This window comes from Herpailurus yagouaroundi, unplaced genomic scaffold (assembly GCF_014898765.1).
Source record: "Herpailurus yagouaroundi ecotype Mexico unplaced genomic scaffold, PumYag 208, whole genome shotgun sequence".
Lineage (NCBI taxonomy): Eukaryota > Metazoa > Chordata > Mammalia > Carnivora > Felidae > Herpailurus > Herpailurus yagouaroundi.
The window spans coordinates 1645815-1661799 of NW_024412439.1; the positions used below are offsets into that span (position 1 = coordinate 1645815).

At 47.8% G+C, this 15985-nt stretch overlaps 1 protein-coding gene across 3 annotated transcripts in view; it reads right to left on the bottom strand.

Annotated features, from left to right (window-relative positions):
• TOP3A (DNA topoisomerase III alpha) overlaps nt 1–15834 on the bottom strand; it is a 28246-nt gene extending 12412 nt beyond the window's left edge. Inside the window, exons 1-11 of one of the 3 annotated variants that reach the window (XM_040453039.1) lie at nt 15365–15834; nt 12247–12306; nt 11006–11079; nt 10152–10227; nt 8902–9010; nt 7747–7890; nt 7411–7581; nt 7035–7135; nt 5337–5411; nt 3954–4036; nt 2670–2877 (exon numbers count right to left, since the gene is read on the bottom strand). In XM_040453039.1, the coding sequence (XP_040308973.1) occupies nt 2670–2877; nt 3954–4036; nt 5337–5411; nt 7035–7135; nt 7411–7581; nt 7747–7890; nt 8902–9010; nt 10152–10227; nt 11006–11079; nt 12247–12306; nt 15365–15544 (1281 nt within the window). In that variant the 5' untranslated portion in view covers nt 15545–15834. The remainder of the gene's footprint in view (nt 1–2669; nt 2878–3953; nt 4037–5336; nt 5412–7034; nt 7136–7410; nt 7582–7746; nt 7891–8901; nt 9011–10151; nt 10228–11005; nt 11080–12246; nt 12307–15364) is intronic. The other 2 variants (XM_040453040.1, XM_040453041.1) reach the window with 2 other exon arrangements.
• Between the last annotated feature and the right edge of the window lie 151 nt (nt 15835–15985).

The following is a 15985-nucleotide window of genomic DNA, read 5'->3' on the forward strand; positions in this document are numbered from 1 at the left end:
TAGAATAGAAACCCCAGAACTAGACCCACAAACGTATGGCCAACTCATCTTTGACAAAGCAGGAAAGAACATCCAATGGAAAAAAGACAGTCTCTTTAACAAATGGTGCTGGGAGAACTGGACAGCAACATGCAGAAGATTGAAACTAGACCACTTTCTCACACCATTCACAAAAATAAACTCAAAATGGATAAAGGACCTGAATGTGAGACAGGAAACCATCAAAACCCTAGAGGAGAAAGCAGGAAAAGACCTCTCTGACCTCAGCCGTAGCAATCTCTTACTCGACACATCCCCAAAGGCAAGGGGATTAAAAGCAAAAGTGAATTACTGGGACCTTATGAAGATAAAAAGCTTCTGCACAGCAAAGGAAACAACCAACAAAACTAAAAGGCAACCAACGGAATGGGAAAAGATATTTGCAAATGACATATCGGACAAAGGGCTAGTATCCAAAATCTATAAAGAGCTCACCAAACTCCACACCCGAAAAGCAAATAACCCAGTGAAGAAATGGGCAGAAAACATGAATAGACACTTCTCTAAAGAAGACATCCGGATGGCCAACAGGCACATGAAAAGATGTTCAGCGTCACTCCTTATCAGGGAAATACAAATCAAAACCACACTCAGGTATCACCTCACACCAGTCAGAGTGGCCAAAATGAACAAATCAGGAGACTATAGATGCTGGAGAGGATGTGGAGAAACGGGAACCCTCTTGCACTGTTGGTGGGAATGCAAATTGGTGCAGCCGCTCTGGAAAGCAGTGTGGAGGTTCCTCAGAAAATTAAAAATAGACCTACCCTATGACCCAGCAATAGCACTGCTAGGAATTTATCCAAGGGACACAGGAGTACTGATGCATAGGGGCACTTGTACCCCAATGTTCATAGCAGCACTCTCAACAATAGCCAAATTATGGAAAGAGCCTAAATGTCCATCAACTGATGAATGGATAAAGAAATTGTGGTTTATATACACTATGGAATACTACGTGGCAATGAGAAAAAATGAAATATGGCCTTTTGTAGCAACGTGGATGGAACTGGAGAGTGTGATGCTAAGTGAAATAAGCCATACAGAGAAAGACAGATACCATATGGTTTCACTCTTATGTGGATCCTGAGAAACTTAACAGGAACCCATGGGGGAGGGGAAGGAAAAAAAAAAAAAAAAGAGGTTAGAGTGGGAGAGAGCCAAAGCATAAGAGACTGTTGAGAACTGAGAGCAAACTGAGGGTTGATGGGGGGTGGGAGGGAGGAGAGGGTGGGTGATGGGTATTGAGGAGGGCACCTTTTGGGATGAGCACTGGGTGTTGTATGGAAACCAATTTGACAATAAATTTCATATATAAATAAAAAAAACAAAAACAAAAACAAAACAAAACAAAAAACAGGTTTTGCAGGGGTGCTTTCTGCAGGGGTGATTTTGCACCCTGCAGATGAGCAGGGTGGCTCAGTTGGCTGGCAATCCGACTTTGGCTCAGGTCATGACCTTGCGGTTTGTGGGTTCAAGCCCCATGTCGGGCTCTGCGCTAACAGCTTGAAACCTACTTCAGATCCTCTTTCTCTGTGCCCCTCTCCTGCTTGTGCACGTGTGCTCTCTCTCTCTCTCTCTCTCAAAAAAATAAATAAATAAATAAATAAACAACAAAAAAATAGATTTGGCAAAAGAAATTATGGTACATCTATGCAATCATTAAATATCATACTTTAAAATATTTCAGGGGCACCTGGGTGGCTTAGTTGATTTGAGCGTCTGACTTCAGCTCAGGTCATGATCTCACAGTTTGAGTTCGAGCCCCCCACTGGGCTCTCTGCTGTCAGCACAGAGCCGGCTTCAGATCCTCTGTTCCCCCTCTCTCTGCCCCTCCCTCGCTCAGACACTCTCTCTTAAAAATGAGCAAACATCTATTAAAAAAAAAAAAAAATTCGGCATATGAGGAAATGGCAAATTTTTTTCTTCCTCATATTCTTTTGAATTTTCTAAACTAAAATGGACCTGTATTACATTTAGGGCCAGAGAACAACGTGTGTTAATAAAAAAAGGAAACAAGGACCAAATGTGGCTCAGCTCTGCAACGAGCCTGCATCTGTGAAACAAGCCTAACCAGCTTGGCCCTCAGGGCCCTCCTGGAGCTCATGCTCCAGCTGAGGAAGGACAATAGGCAAGACACATGGCAGGGCAGGGCTGTCCGAGAGCCCTGCAGCCACCAGACCAAAGACAAGAGGCCGGTGTCACAGCATCCAAGTGTCAGGATGGCGATGGAAACCCATCGAGTCTGGGGAGGATGGGGGCCGGATTCCTCCAGTTAATGAGGGGCCAAGAAGGCCAAGCGATTCTGTGGGAGGCTCTGTGGGGGTTGTGCAAGGGCACAGGGCAGGCGAACCTCCTAGTCCACGTGTGGGGGGCTTGGCAAAGCTGCAGGGGGTCTGACAGAGTGGGAAGTGGGCTGGACAGCAGAGCCTGCTCTGGGGGCGGGGATTCACGGACACCAAGCAGAACACTGAAGCAGCAGAATTCGGACACTGACATCTCTTTGCTAAAATGGAGAGAGATTTCAAAATCACTCAGTTCCTCAAGTAAGAGCCCACAGAGTAAATTCAAGTGCCGCTAACCCTTCACTTCCCCCTGGGTTCTAGGAGGCAGTAGTTAGGGAAACCAACCTGCAAGCTGCTAGTGTATTTGGTGGGGTGGATGGGAGGGTGAGCTTGGTCAGACTTGTTCCCATTGCGTGGAGTAGGGCCGCCCCGTTCTAGAATGCTCTGGGCAAAGGCCCCCCAACGTGGATCCGGGGTCTGCTGCTCTACGAGCACCGTCAGGTTTAAGTCTTTGGGGAAGATGTTTGTCTCAGTTCGAGGATAGCTGATGTACCTAAAACAAAGGCAAACGAATAGAAAAAGAAATTGCTAGAATTGCTCTAGAAACAACCGAATTCGATTGAAAGCACCTGGTGGCACCTGCAATGTCCCATCTGAGCTAGCCAAGGCAACTGAAGGCAACCTAGCTTACCTACGTTGACAAAAGTTCTCAGATGGGACCCCCTGATGGGGTGAGAGACAGCAGGCTCTCTTGCTGAGATGCCCCAAGAAGCCACAAGATAAACGACAGGGGAAGCACAGGCGGGGAACACAGTAGGCTCAGCCTGCCAGCCGTTGTGTGGCCAGGACACAGCCCTGGCCCGATCTATGAACGGTCTGCCAGTGACCCCCCCCCCCCCCCCGGCCGGCGTCTGGAGAGCAGCAACAGGGTGTTCTTCTATGAATTTTTTTCAGGTATAGAAAGCGTAATGCTGCCTAACAAACCATCATGTGGACCCTACATGTAATTTACCATTTTTTACTAGCCACTTAAACGGCATTAACGAGATCATTTACATCCTTTTGTTTCATACAAGTCTTCGAAACCCAGTGCATATTTTACACTTCCATCATGTCCCAATTCGCACGACCCAAATCTCAAGTGCCTGACAGTCACCTGTGGCGAGTGGCTGCCACAGCGGTCCACAGCATGGACCACACCGTCACTGGATGGTGCTGGGATGTTCACAACCCCTGAAGCATGATGATTTATGATGGCAAACGACTACTAAAAGTGTGGTCTGCCACCTGCCAAGGCCCTGGCGGTGGGGGGGGGGACTGTTGAGAGGTCAACACTGAGATGTGAATTCACTCAACGGGCTCTTTTCCTTATCAGAAAAGTCAATGTCAAAATTCTTCTACTTCAGAGCTCAGGTGATATCTAGACAGTCTGTATTTACCCATAAGCTCTAAAATATTTTCACCCTGGCTCAGTGGGTGGAGCATGTAACTCTTGATCTCAGATTGTGAGTTTGAGCCCCATGTTGGGTATACAGATTACTTAAAAATAGTATCTTTAAAAGAAAATGAAGCAAAATAAAATACTTCACCCTGACAAAGATGCACCAAATTCTATTCCCAAATATTTACCCTTGAGTGTAGAGCTTTTCAGCAATCCTCATGGTTTCTTTAGCATTTATTCTCAACTTTCGAGAAGCCAGCTTCTCAAGCTCCTGTTAAATGTGTCAATAGGCAAGTTAGAGTGCAGTGTGGGAGTCAGAGGGCACAACACAGCCACACAACTCATCTTCACAAATGTCTGGCCACTGTCACTCCAGCGGCTGTCACGCAGAGGGAGAAAGACTGTAGCAAAGAAAGCTTTCTGGGCCTGCCAGGCAGAGGCAGATTCCAACCCAGTGGTTCTCAGGCTCTGATGGGCAGAAGCAAGAATCACTTAGGAAGAGAAAAGATTCCCGGGCCCTGAGCACTAGGGATTCTGACAGAAGAGGGCTGGGACAGAGGCCAGAAATCTGCATTTTTTTTTTTTTTTTTTTTAACCAGCAAGCCAATACACAGATTCTAATACAGGCAGTCTGGGAACCACACTTTGGGAAAACCACTGGAGCCCTACTAACTTCTGGATGATGAATACCATTCTTCAAAAACTCCTGGGAGATAATCGGTTGTCCTTCCCCCCTTGGTCACATTCCACCGATGTCAGCGGCTCTATGTCAAAGCCTATTTAACCAGTGAGGACCAATACACTTATGCCTGTCCTATGCAATGGGTCTGTAACTCTCCCCTTGTCATTCCTACAAATCACTCCCACGCGCGTGTGTGCTCACACACACACACACACACACACACACACACACACACACACACTGGGCCACGCCCAAGGTAAAGACCACACTGCCCACCAATCCCCGTGTGTTTCTTAGCCTGTTTGTTCTTATGTTCAACCTCTAGGGTGAATCCTGACGGCAACTGTACCCTGAATTGTCCTGACTGGTGGTGACTGGGAAGGGGAACTCCTAAGGTAGTTAACTCCAACTCGTGTCCAGCAGGGTGGCTCTTCGTGGGTCTAAAAAGTTGAGAAACCCTGTCCTTAGGTAGGCTCTGAATACAGATTTTAAAAAACGTTTACATAGATTAGGCACACGTTAAAGAAAAATGCTCGGGTGGAAAAAGACAAGCTATCCTAATCACAACAATGTAAAAATTACGTGTACGAGGAGAAACAGGAAGAGGAGATGCTCACATCGGATCAGAGACTACGTAAGGATGACAGGGGACGTGTCTTCCTCTTTTTGTTTGCCAAACCCCGCACAAAGCAGCTACGTTGCATTTATTAACTTAAAAAAGCACGAAAAGACTAAGCAGCCTCTGTTTTGGGGTTTCTGTTCTCCCCAAGGGCTCTCCCGCTTGGCCTCGTGAAGGGTGATGCTTTGTGCCACCGGCCACCGTCTGCCGTAGAAACCTGGTCCCAGCACCAGGCAATCCGAGCGCCCGGTGCAGTCATCTGGAACATACCACGGTGTCCAATGCTTGAGGCCTCCACTTGCTCTTTGCCTTAGACTTGACCTCTACCACGGTTGCCCTGGGATCCTAGAGAGCCAGAAAAAGCAGAGGCCACGTTAACCTCTTTGCGCACCTTCTCTAGCTGTCCTGCGGTAGCCTTTGCTCACCATTCTGGAGGACACTCACCACGAGCAGAGGCCCCTGCTCCAGCCACGACAGCACCTCGAGCGAGGTGGGCTCGAAGCCTGCGGTGTGGTGGAGACCTCACCACCTCCCCGCTCAAACCAAGACTTTGAGGGGCAACTTTACAAGCCCCAAGGTGCCTTCCAGGGCCCGCGAAACACGACAGCCTGTGCATCTCCTAAGCACTGTTTCCTACCTACACGTGCACGGTGTTACATTTTAAAACGTCAGCATGATACCAAGTTAGAAATAGGAGAAATCGTACACTACAAGCTGGAAAGCCCAATGTGGAGACCATCTTCACCGCACCCCAGCGAACAGGGGTGTTTCCTTCTCTCGAACAGGTAAATGTGCAGTGTCAGAGACGTGCCAGGTAGTTCCGTGACCTCTGGGGTCAAAGGGCAGAGGCGTGGACAGAGTGACTCCTGGACGCAGGGTGGTCTCCGGAAGGAGCTGGAGAGTCAGGTACGCTAGAAGCTAGCTGTGCTGTGCCCCTTACCGGCTCTAGAGTGCGCACAAATTACTTCACTCTCTCCCACCTCATCTGTGAGGCGGGGACAGGATCGCCACCCTCACGGGCGCTATCAGGACTAAACAGGATAGTGTAACATAAAGCGTGTCTGGCACTGCAGCCGGTGCTCACCGGTCATCGTTCCCCCTTCACCAAATCAATTAATAAACCTGCCAGGCCGCTACAGCCGGGAGCACATGTGACTCATCAAAGTAGAGGTCTCAGAGTTTCTCTCAGGCACCACTGTGTGCAGCCTCCAGGTTAGAGCCAGCAGTCAGGTACTGGCTGAAAAGCAGCAGCACCACAAGGTGGACGATCAGTATGAGGGTCGCAACTCGGCCACCGACTGGCCTGTGGTCCTCTGATGGGCCGCTCTCTCTACTTCTCTACTGACACGTGTTCTCTACCCCCGCCCCCCCCCGGCCCCCTTGTGGCTGGCTGTCTCCTGCTAATCACTCTGGCCTTCACTCAGATGTGGCCCTGAGAGGCCTTCCGTGACCACCATGCCTAGAACGGTCCCCTTCCTGCCCCCCAGGCTGGTCTCTGTTCCTTCCCCCTACTTTTCCTTCCTGGCATTTGCCCCTGGATGAAGTTAACTTGCTCGTTTGTGACTTTCATCTTTCTAGATCTCATCTAACCGGGGGAAGAGGGAGCTGGACCAGATGCTGTCCAAACCCCTTCCAGCTCTAGGAGTCTACTGTTCCAGACAGGTCTAGAGGATCCTGAGTGACCTCTGCTAACAGCATTCTACTTTAGGGAGAGATTTCAGCTATGTATTTCTTAAAATTTCTGCCTTTATCTACAAGGTCTGCAGCTCCTGTGGTTTCACATCATTTAGTACCATTTTCATGGAGTTCATCCTACAGGTTCCCTAAAAGTGAGGTCCTGAGATGCAAGCTGAAAGCTACAGTTCAGTGGGAAAAGGGAACAGGGTCACTTCTGCTAACACAGAAGGAGTGGCCTGGGAACTTCCAGAACAGTTTTCCTCGATCATTAAAATTCCAAATATCTCTTACCTCCATGCACAGCTGATAGAGGACAAGACAAGCTGTGTGGTTAAAGAGGCGATGCCTTTTCCAGTTGAATTCTACGACACCATCTTTGTGGTCGTGAGTTACTGTATCGGGGACAAACAGGAAGGGCATGACTCAGAGAAGCCATATGATGGGACAGAGAGAAGAAAGCACATTGCACTGAAACTCCAAAGGAATAGGAAACATGGCTTTGGGATTATGGGTCATTCAGGAAACTAAGTGGATTCTGAGCATCGTAATGGGGTGGGACGAAGGGCAGCAAGACTAAAAAACTCACACATTTAATTAGTGCCATTTTTGCTCCTGGTTCTCCCCAGGCCCTTAGGTTCTACACCGTAAACAATTCCTCCGGCCATACCTTTAATTTTGTGGAAGATTTCTGGCACAAAAGCCTGAATGGCTTTGAACCTCTCTACCACGAACCCCAGGGTTGGGAACTGGCAGCTGCCGTAACTGATCAGCTGCTCCGCTAACACCTCGGGAAAAATCCTCTGCAGCCTCAGGGTCTGGAACCTAGTGAAGGCAGCTCCTAGGAAGTGAGGACGGAAGGAAGGAAGGAAGGAAGGAAGGAGAAAGTGGTGGACCGTAAGATCAAAGCCAGCTGCACATATCTACACACAAGCCTCATTCTTGGTTCATAACCCAACCCCCAATGTGCCACGCAGACCCCCAGGGGAGTTTGCCAGTGGCTCACCGATCCTCAGGTCCAGCTCCTGCCTCACGTCCACAGCATCGCTCACTCTCGGATCAGGCTCGGTCAGGTTCTCACAGGCCGTCTGGACGGCTCGGGGGGTGATCTCAGAGAAACGGGCCCTCAGCACTGGCAGACTGGGCTTCACTGTGGAACAGAGTCACCAAGATCAAAGTCAAACCACACTGCCTTCCCATCATAAAGGGCTCGCTTTTCTTAAACCACCTTGAATGAAAGATAAGCCATTTCGAGATGTTGTGAGGCACGCAATTTTCTGATTAGGTGAAATTAACAGTATGCTAGCCACCTAAGAAGGAAACTTTGCTGTAACCGCTAAGCTTAGTTTTGTCAGAAGTAACAGTGGTGTGAATTTTAGCTATTTAAGTGAATTTCAGCTATTCTCCTTATGAGCCTCTCAAGATTCTAATCTCACTCATTCTTAGACGTTTGGGGAAAATAAAATGTTGTCAATAGAAGGTCCTACAAGGGAATTTCATGTCCTGGCACGGAAATAACATAGGACATACACACTGTCCCTGAAAGTTAACGTACTTAAATTCCCAGCAGTCGTTACAGCTTTCAACACAAAAACACTCAGGGAAAATAGAAACCGTCCACTCTCTGAAGCCTGAAAATGACCTGTGCATCACTTCCGCTAAGTTACCTGCAATCATTAGCCCCGTTGAAGGCATTTAAATTAATCTCAGCGAGTATTTATTAATATTCAGGCAGCATACAAAGAATACAGCAGATGAACAACATTCTAGAATTACTCTTTGTACTGTCCGTACGGCATATGCATTCTCTTGCAAATACTCAATCTATACTTATAAAAGGTATGATAAGTCCCTGCTCTCAAGCAGATGGCAATCTACTTGGACCTGACGCGAAACAAGCCCTGGGCTGCGGGATCTGTGCCACTCGGTAACTCTTTTAGTCCTCGTGCCACCCTAGGAACTGTGTCAGACTGGCCTGACTTTCCAGAAGGCTGAGGCTCCCATGGGTTCAGTAACTTGCTCTGGACACACTGCTGGTGAGGCCTGACGGATCCAGCGGGGAGAGTCTGTAAGGAGGAACTCAGCCTTGACCCACTCACACAGGGGAACCATCTACTTCTGTGGCCCCAGGGTGTGGAAACCCAGAAGCCACGTCACTTACCAGCCCTGCACACGTGGATAATCTCGAACCCGATATTTTCCCCTTCTCTATCGCAGTCGGTCCAGATCACCAGAGCCTGGCACTGCCGGGTCTCTCGTTCCAGAGTTTTCTGAAATTCCCAGCCAGGGAAGAGCGGTGAGAGCGCAGTCGCCATGAGGTGACACCTCTACGCTAAGGACGTGTGACCAAACCGAACATCAGTGATGTTATCGGGATGCGCCGCCTTGGTGAGAGGGAGCGATCTGAGGAAACTGCTCCTACTACCTGTAAGGATGCCGAGGCTGCTACCACAACCCTCCAGCTTAGAATCACGGACCCGAAAGTGAGCTTCTAGAAGATGGAGGGTTTAATGCACCTGCCCTAGTGTGACAAGACCTAAACCTCAGCTCTGACACACACTTGTAACTCTCGTGGTTCTGATCACGTCCTGGTCAAAAACGAAACTGATCCCTAATTGAGTTTCACCCCAAGAAGATTTCCCAGCTAGCAGACCACTGCTACAGGTGCCCTGAGCACTCATAACTCGCCTGTCACGTGACCATTTACACTTTGTTGTCTCTCCATGCTAATTTGGGATGGAAGCTAGGATTAATGTTTTTTAACTTGTTCAACGTTTCAAGTTTTTTTTACTTAGGTTCTAATTAGTTAACACATAGCGTCGTATTGGTTTCGGGAATAGAATTTAGTGATTCATCACATAGAATTAATCATTTAACGGTGTTATTCCTAGGATTTATTTAAATAACCACTACTAATAAAAAGGCTTATTTTTACTACAGCTTGTGACTCCTGATCTTGGGGTTGTGACCTCTCCATTGGTGGAGACGTTATTTAAAACTAAAATCTTTGAAAATAAACAAATAAAAAATAAGTGGCCTCATTTATACGATGAGTGGGAAGAATTTTTAAATGTTTATTTATTTATTTTGAGGGGGCAGGGAGGGGGAGAAACAGAGGGAGAGAGGAAGAAAGAGAATCCTAGGCAGGCTGTCTGTGCAGAACCTGACTTGGGGCTTGATCTCACCAACCATGAGACCACGACCTGAGCTGAAATCAAGAGTCAGACGCTTAACCGACTGAGCCACCCAGGTGCCCTGAGTAGGAATAATTTTTAAAATCATGGCACTAAGTTTGGTGGGTAACGTGATCTCTAAATTCTGATGCATTCAAAATACAGAAATCACAGTTCAATTATTTTGCACTCTGGAGTTGTTCAACTCCAGTGCTGTATGTCTTCCAAAAGATCCTACCTTGATGTCTACAAAATTCTCTGGGCAGTACTTTTCAATTTCTGCTTCAAAGAGGACAAGGGGATTGCAGCTGTGCCTAGAAAAGAGGATGAAAACACAAAACATCCAACCTCAGCACAGGATGGAAAGTCCTCCATTTTTACAAGAAAAAAATCGCTCAGTGAGCTCACGGATGGATCCCCAACAGAAGTCCCACGTGAAAATGCCAGAGAATTAAAAGCAAGGCTATGACCCTCTGCACAAAGCACTTTCTGCTTTCTGTGACAGGAGCAGCTGCTCAGAAGAAATTCTGGAGCCCTTTCACGCACGCCTGCAATAGGATAAACGTAACACAGCGACTACATGAAATAGGTCTGGCTATTCTAAGGAAAATAACACTTCAAAGTGGTTGTTTGTTCTCAACACACGGTAAAAATTCACAATGGTTCAGTTAATCTTAGGTCACTGCCGTGGTCTCCATGGTGTTTGTCCCCTCAAAATTCACATGCTGGAATCTTAATACCAATGTGATGGTGTTAGAAGGTGGGGCCTCTGAATGGGATTAATGCTCTGATAAAAGAAAACGCACAGAGCTCCCTCGCTCCTTCCACCAGCTGAGGACATGGTGAGAGGTCAGCAGTCTACGTGTACCCTGATCTCCTGCTTCCAGCCTCCAGAACCAGGCAAAATCAATTTCTATTGTTTATTAGCCCCCCCACGGTTGATGACATTTTGTTATACCAGCCCGAATGGACAAAGACAGTCATCTGGGTATTAGAAGTTATACAGTAAGATCAACATGCCTCAAAATCCCGGCAGCATTTCACAACTTACTGTAATAATCAGAAAGTTCTTCCCCCAGGCATTGTACTGACCATTTGCGGAACTGCATCTGGAAATCATGAGCCAGCAAATGTCCAGAAACTGAAGTCATTATCATGGTAACATTCTGAAGGATAACAAAATTCGAGTTAGTCTTTTGGCAATTATATTTTGCCACATCATTCAAATAAAAGGGAGGAACTTCTGTTAAAGAGAAAAAAGGGGTTGCCGAGGGTTGAGGGGAGGTGAGGAGGAAGGAAGAGATGGAGTGCAGAGGACTTTAAGGGCAGTGGGAATAGTCTGCATGATACTGTAATGACGGATGTACATTCTACTTTTGTCCGAACCCATGGTACGCACAACACCAAGAGAGAACCCTAATGTAAACTAGGGACTTTGGGTGATTATGATGTGTCAGTGTAGGTACAATTGTGATGGTAAAGAATGCATTACTCTGGTGATCTGATGTTGATCATGGTGGGGGGGGGGGGGGGATGGGGGGGGGCAGGGGTCTATTGGAAATCTCTGTACCCCCCTCTCAATTTTGCTCCAAAAACCTAAAATGGCTCTAAAAAAATTAGGTCTATAAACAAAACAAAACAAAACAAAACCTAGTTGGGGAGAAATGAACATAAATGCATCTCTTTGAAGCCAAATACCAAACTAACGACCGTTGTAATTCTAGCACCATGATGCCTTTTGTAGGATTTAAAGTTTCCTCAAACTACTGTGTTTTAGTTTCTTTCTTGTTACAAAGAGAAGGGGCCATATTTCATTAAAAAGAGACCTCCTTATAAATTACAAAACACTCGTTTGTAACCAGAGATCTTTAGGTCTTAGCAATTATTCTTGAAAGATAGTGACTTCTTCTATGATGGCCAGGCTTGTTCTTCTTGATCAAATAACTTTTTTTTTTTAATGTTTATTTTCGAGACACACACACACACACACACACACACACACACACACACAGTGTGGGTAGGGGAGGGGCAGAGAGGGAGACACAGAATCAAAGCAGGCTCCAGGCTCTGAGGTGTCAGCACAGAGGCCGACATGGGGCACGAACCCACCAACCACAAGATCATGACCTGAGCTGAAGTTGGACGTTTAATCGACTGAGCTACCCGAGCGCCCCTTGAAGTAACTCTTAAGGTACAAGCAGTTCAGCGGCAACCTGTAGTTAGCAGCTTCTATTTTTACAGCCATAACTAAAAACTCGAGGAACATACACCAAAATGGCCCATGGATCTAACAGCACACTTCAGCTGCAGGACAGAAATATTATAGCACCTACCTGGCCGTACAGATGATAATCAAATTCATAGATCTTGTTGAATTTAGACAATCCTTCCCTCTATAACACAAAACAAGAATAAATAAGTTACATTGAAAACAAATGACTCCTCGGCCTAAAGATCAAGCAGAACCTTGATAAGTGGTCATACTGAAAAATAACAGTATTTCCTAAAGATAAAAACTAGGCTAAATTACTAAGGCCAGTTATCAAGAGGATCCTCAAAACAGTTACGAGCACATGCTTGGTACAGTCCATGGAGTTTTTATGCGAGAAGGTAACCCTGAGGTCAGCTAATATAACGACGAATAGATGAGCCTGGACGAGTCCAAGGTCACGTCACAAATTAGAGGCAGAGAAAGGATTAGGACGGAATTCTCTTGCCCACTTTCTCCCTCTTCCCCATATCCTTCTACTACTTTTTGGCCGTACAACCGCACCTGTAGAACTGCTGGGCACAGGCAAATCACTCGCCTTTCTGAACATCAATTTATTTTTGAATAAAGTTACCTCTAAGTGCTCCTCTGGCTCTAAAATCCAGTAACACTACAAGCCCCAGTCAGCACTGGAAGCCAGTCTATAAAGCAATTCTTTAGCTGCGAGCATGGACGAATCAGACCCTCTCTGAATAGATCCCACCGTCCTCCACAGCAGCATTAAAAGTACTTTTACAGGGGGGGCGCCTGGGTGGCTCAGTTGGTTGGGCGGCCGACTTCGGCTCAGGTCATGATCTCACGGTCCGTGGGTTCGAGCCCCGCGTCGGGCTCTGTGCTGACAGCTCAGAGCCTGGAGCCTGTTTCAGATTCTGTGTCTCCCTCTCTCTGACCCTCCCCCGTTCATGCTCTGTCTCAAAAATAAATAAACGTTAAAAAAAAAAAGTACTTTTACAGGTACGTTTCCCCAGTCCAGTCCCAAGTGACTCCTGAGGGGCACATCCATTGTCCCTTGTGTCTCTTGGGAACAGTCTAAAACCACCGTTCTGATGCTCTCCAGGTAAATAACTTGTCTGATAACATGTGTGTGATCCCACAACCAGAGCTCCGGCAGGCAGTCTCCTCTACCAGTGGTAGCCTCGAGGATGTGAAATGTCTTTCCTGACATTTCAAACTTGCCCCCCTGTAATTCCCATTTTGGGGTGGCACACAATTATGTGTGATCCCATGTGTGGGCGAGGTGCTCAGGGAAACTGGATACCCCAAACTTAGAGCAGTTTCGGAGTCTGGGGAAAGAAAAAACACCCGGTTGATAGATCAAGAATGTAGCTTTTGTGATCTCTCCTTCTCTTTTTATTTTAGAGAGAGAGCATGTGAGCGGGGGAGGGGGCAGAGAGAGAGGGAGAGAGAAAGAATCCCAAGCAAGCTCCAGGCTCAGCGCAGGACCCTGACGTGGGGCTCGATCCCACGACCCTGGGATCATGACCTGAGCCAAAGAAATCAAGAGTCAGATGCTCAATCAACTGAGTTACCCAGGAGCCCCTGCTTTTGTGATCTTTTTTGCAGTGCTGTCCACTCTAAAAAAAAAAAAAAAAAAAAAAAAAAAAATACAAGTCCCTTCTCTAAGTAATCTGTAGGAACTCCCATACTGCTGCCACTAAATCTACAGAATTCTTTAAGATGCATCTTTCTGAATATAAAAATAAAACCATGAAAAAAACTACCCAGATAAAGAAGGTCGCAGTTTCCAGTGTGCTTTTAAATGCTATTGTAAATGGAATTGTTTTTTTTTTAATTCTCTTTCCAGATTGTTCATTGCTACTGATTTGTGTACGTTGATCTTGTATCCCATAACTTGGCTGAACATATTTATCAGCACCAATGGTTCTTTGTGGCTCCTTTAGGATTTCTTTTTTTTTTTTCAATTTTTTTTTTTTTTTTTTTTTAAATTTTTGGGACAGAGAGAGACAGAGCATGAACGGGGGAGGGGCAGAGAGAGAGGGAGACACAGAATTGGAAACAGGCTCCAGGCTCCGAGCCATCAGCCCAGAGCCCGACGCGGGGCTCGAACTCACGGACCGCAAGAGCGTGACCTGGCTGAAGTCGGATGCTCAACCGACTGCGCCACCCAGGCGCCCCATAGGATTTCTATTCTGTAAGATCACGAAGGGGATTACATTTTTATCAAATGTTTGCTCTGCATCAATTGAGATAAGCAATGTGGGTTTTAAGTGGGAGATTACTGGAGTCACACTTGTGTTTTATAAAGTCACTTTGGCTGCCCAGAATTTGAATAGTGAAAGGTTAGGGAGAAAGCTATCAGAGTTCTCCCTGTGAGGGGCCAGAGGTCTGAACTCTACAGACACAACCTCAGCTCTTGCTCCCACTCTCCACGAGCTAGAAATGGAGGTCTAAGGACCTTGAGATCTTGAAAGAAGAAAAGAGCAGGGAACTTCTGCTTTCTGCCTCCAGAAAACCATTTTGCAATCCACTTTTATTTGACAGATTTTCCTGATCAGTTCTTATCATCTCCATGCCACCTGTTTTACAAATTCTTTTACCTTTCCCTTCCTTTGCACCTCCAGTGTGTCCAGAACAAATTTTCATCCCTTACTTGCCTGTCTCTCGGGAGTGACTTTGTACTAGTAGGAATAGGGCAGCTGTTCCCTCTAATCCCATAGCCTAGGTAGTACCGCCCTCTTAATACGCGTTTACAGACTGTAAAGCCAGTGGGGCCGCAGAACCCAGGGGATGCGCAGTTGATGGGGAGAGCCAGGTTAGCTGGGAATGCTGGGACAGGGCTTGACCGCCAAGTTATAGTGCTGTGAACAGGGGTTCCCAATAACTTAAAATTTCAAATCACAGGGAATACTGTTAAGACACAGCCTTCCCTGGTCTCACCCCAAACCCACAGAATAGCCAGTGTCCCAGCTAGTACCGATTATCAGACTAGTTTGGGAACCGCGGCTGTGCGCAAGGAGGAGCCAAGGTTTTCAAGCACATGGGTGAAGCGTCTTCGCTTTTAAATGCCTACCAGTGCGAAAAGAAGACAGGAAGCCACTGCAATGACCCAGCAGTGGGAGAAGCGGCCTCCGTCTGTATTCCCAGCGCTCGCCGCGCGGTCTCGCTGGGTGATAGGGACAGCTCCCTCACCCGCACAGCTGATCGGAAATACGCCTCCTTACCCGCCTCATGCGACCGTTGGACAGCAGGTCGGCGATCCCCTTGGCCGCGTCGTTCTTCTCGGCCACACAGAGAATTTTCCGCACGCCTCGCAAGGCCACCTCCATGGCAGCGCGGGACAAGGTCCTGGCTCTCGGCCGTTGCAGCCAGCGGAGAGCGCAGCGGGCGACAGGGAAGATCATCCCTAGGCCCCGCGCCCGCTGCCGCCCGCCGGGTGCCCAAGCATGCTGGAAAAGCCAGAGGTGACGCCCACCTGGCGTCCACCGTAAGGGAACTGGGGCCCCCGAAAGCCGCCAGCGCCACCTGCCGCGTCCCGGCCACCACCCCTAAGCCCGCGGGGCTTCGGACCCACGGCTTCGACAGGGAATCCCGCACCTAGGCGTCCGGCTTCCGCCCGCCTTCTCGGGCTACATCCGCCCGGTGCGAGCGCCACGGGACGGCGAACTACAACTCCCAGACGACCCCGCGCTCGGGACCCCTTGTGCGTTTCCGCTCCTCCGCCCCACTTCCTTTCTTTCCCGACAGTGGTTGGTAAATCGATTGTCCTTGGGAGAGGCCGCTGGAAAGTTCCGCCCAGACCTGTCGTTCGCTCACAATCCTTTTCTCTCCCGCTCGGAAGTCTA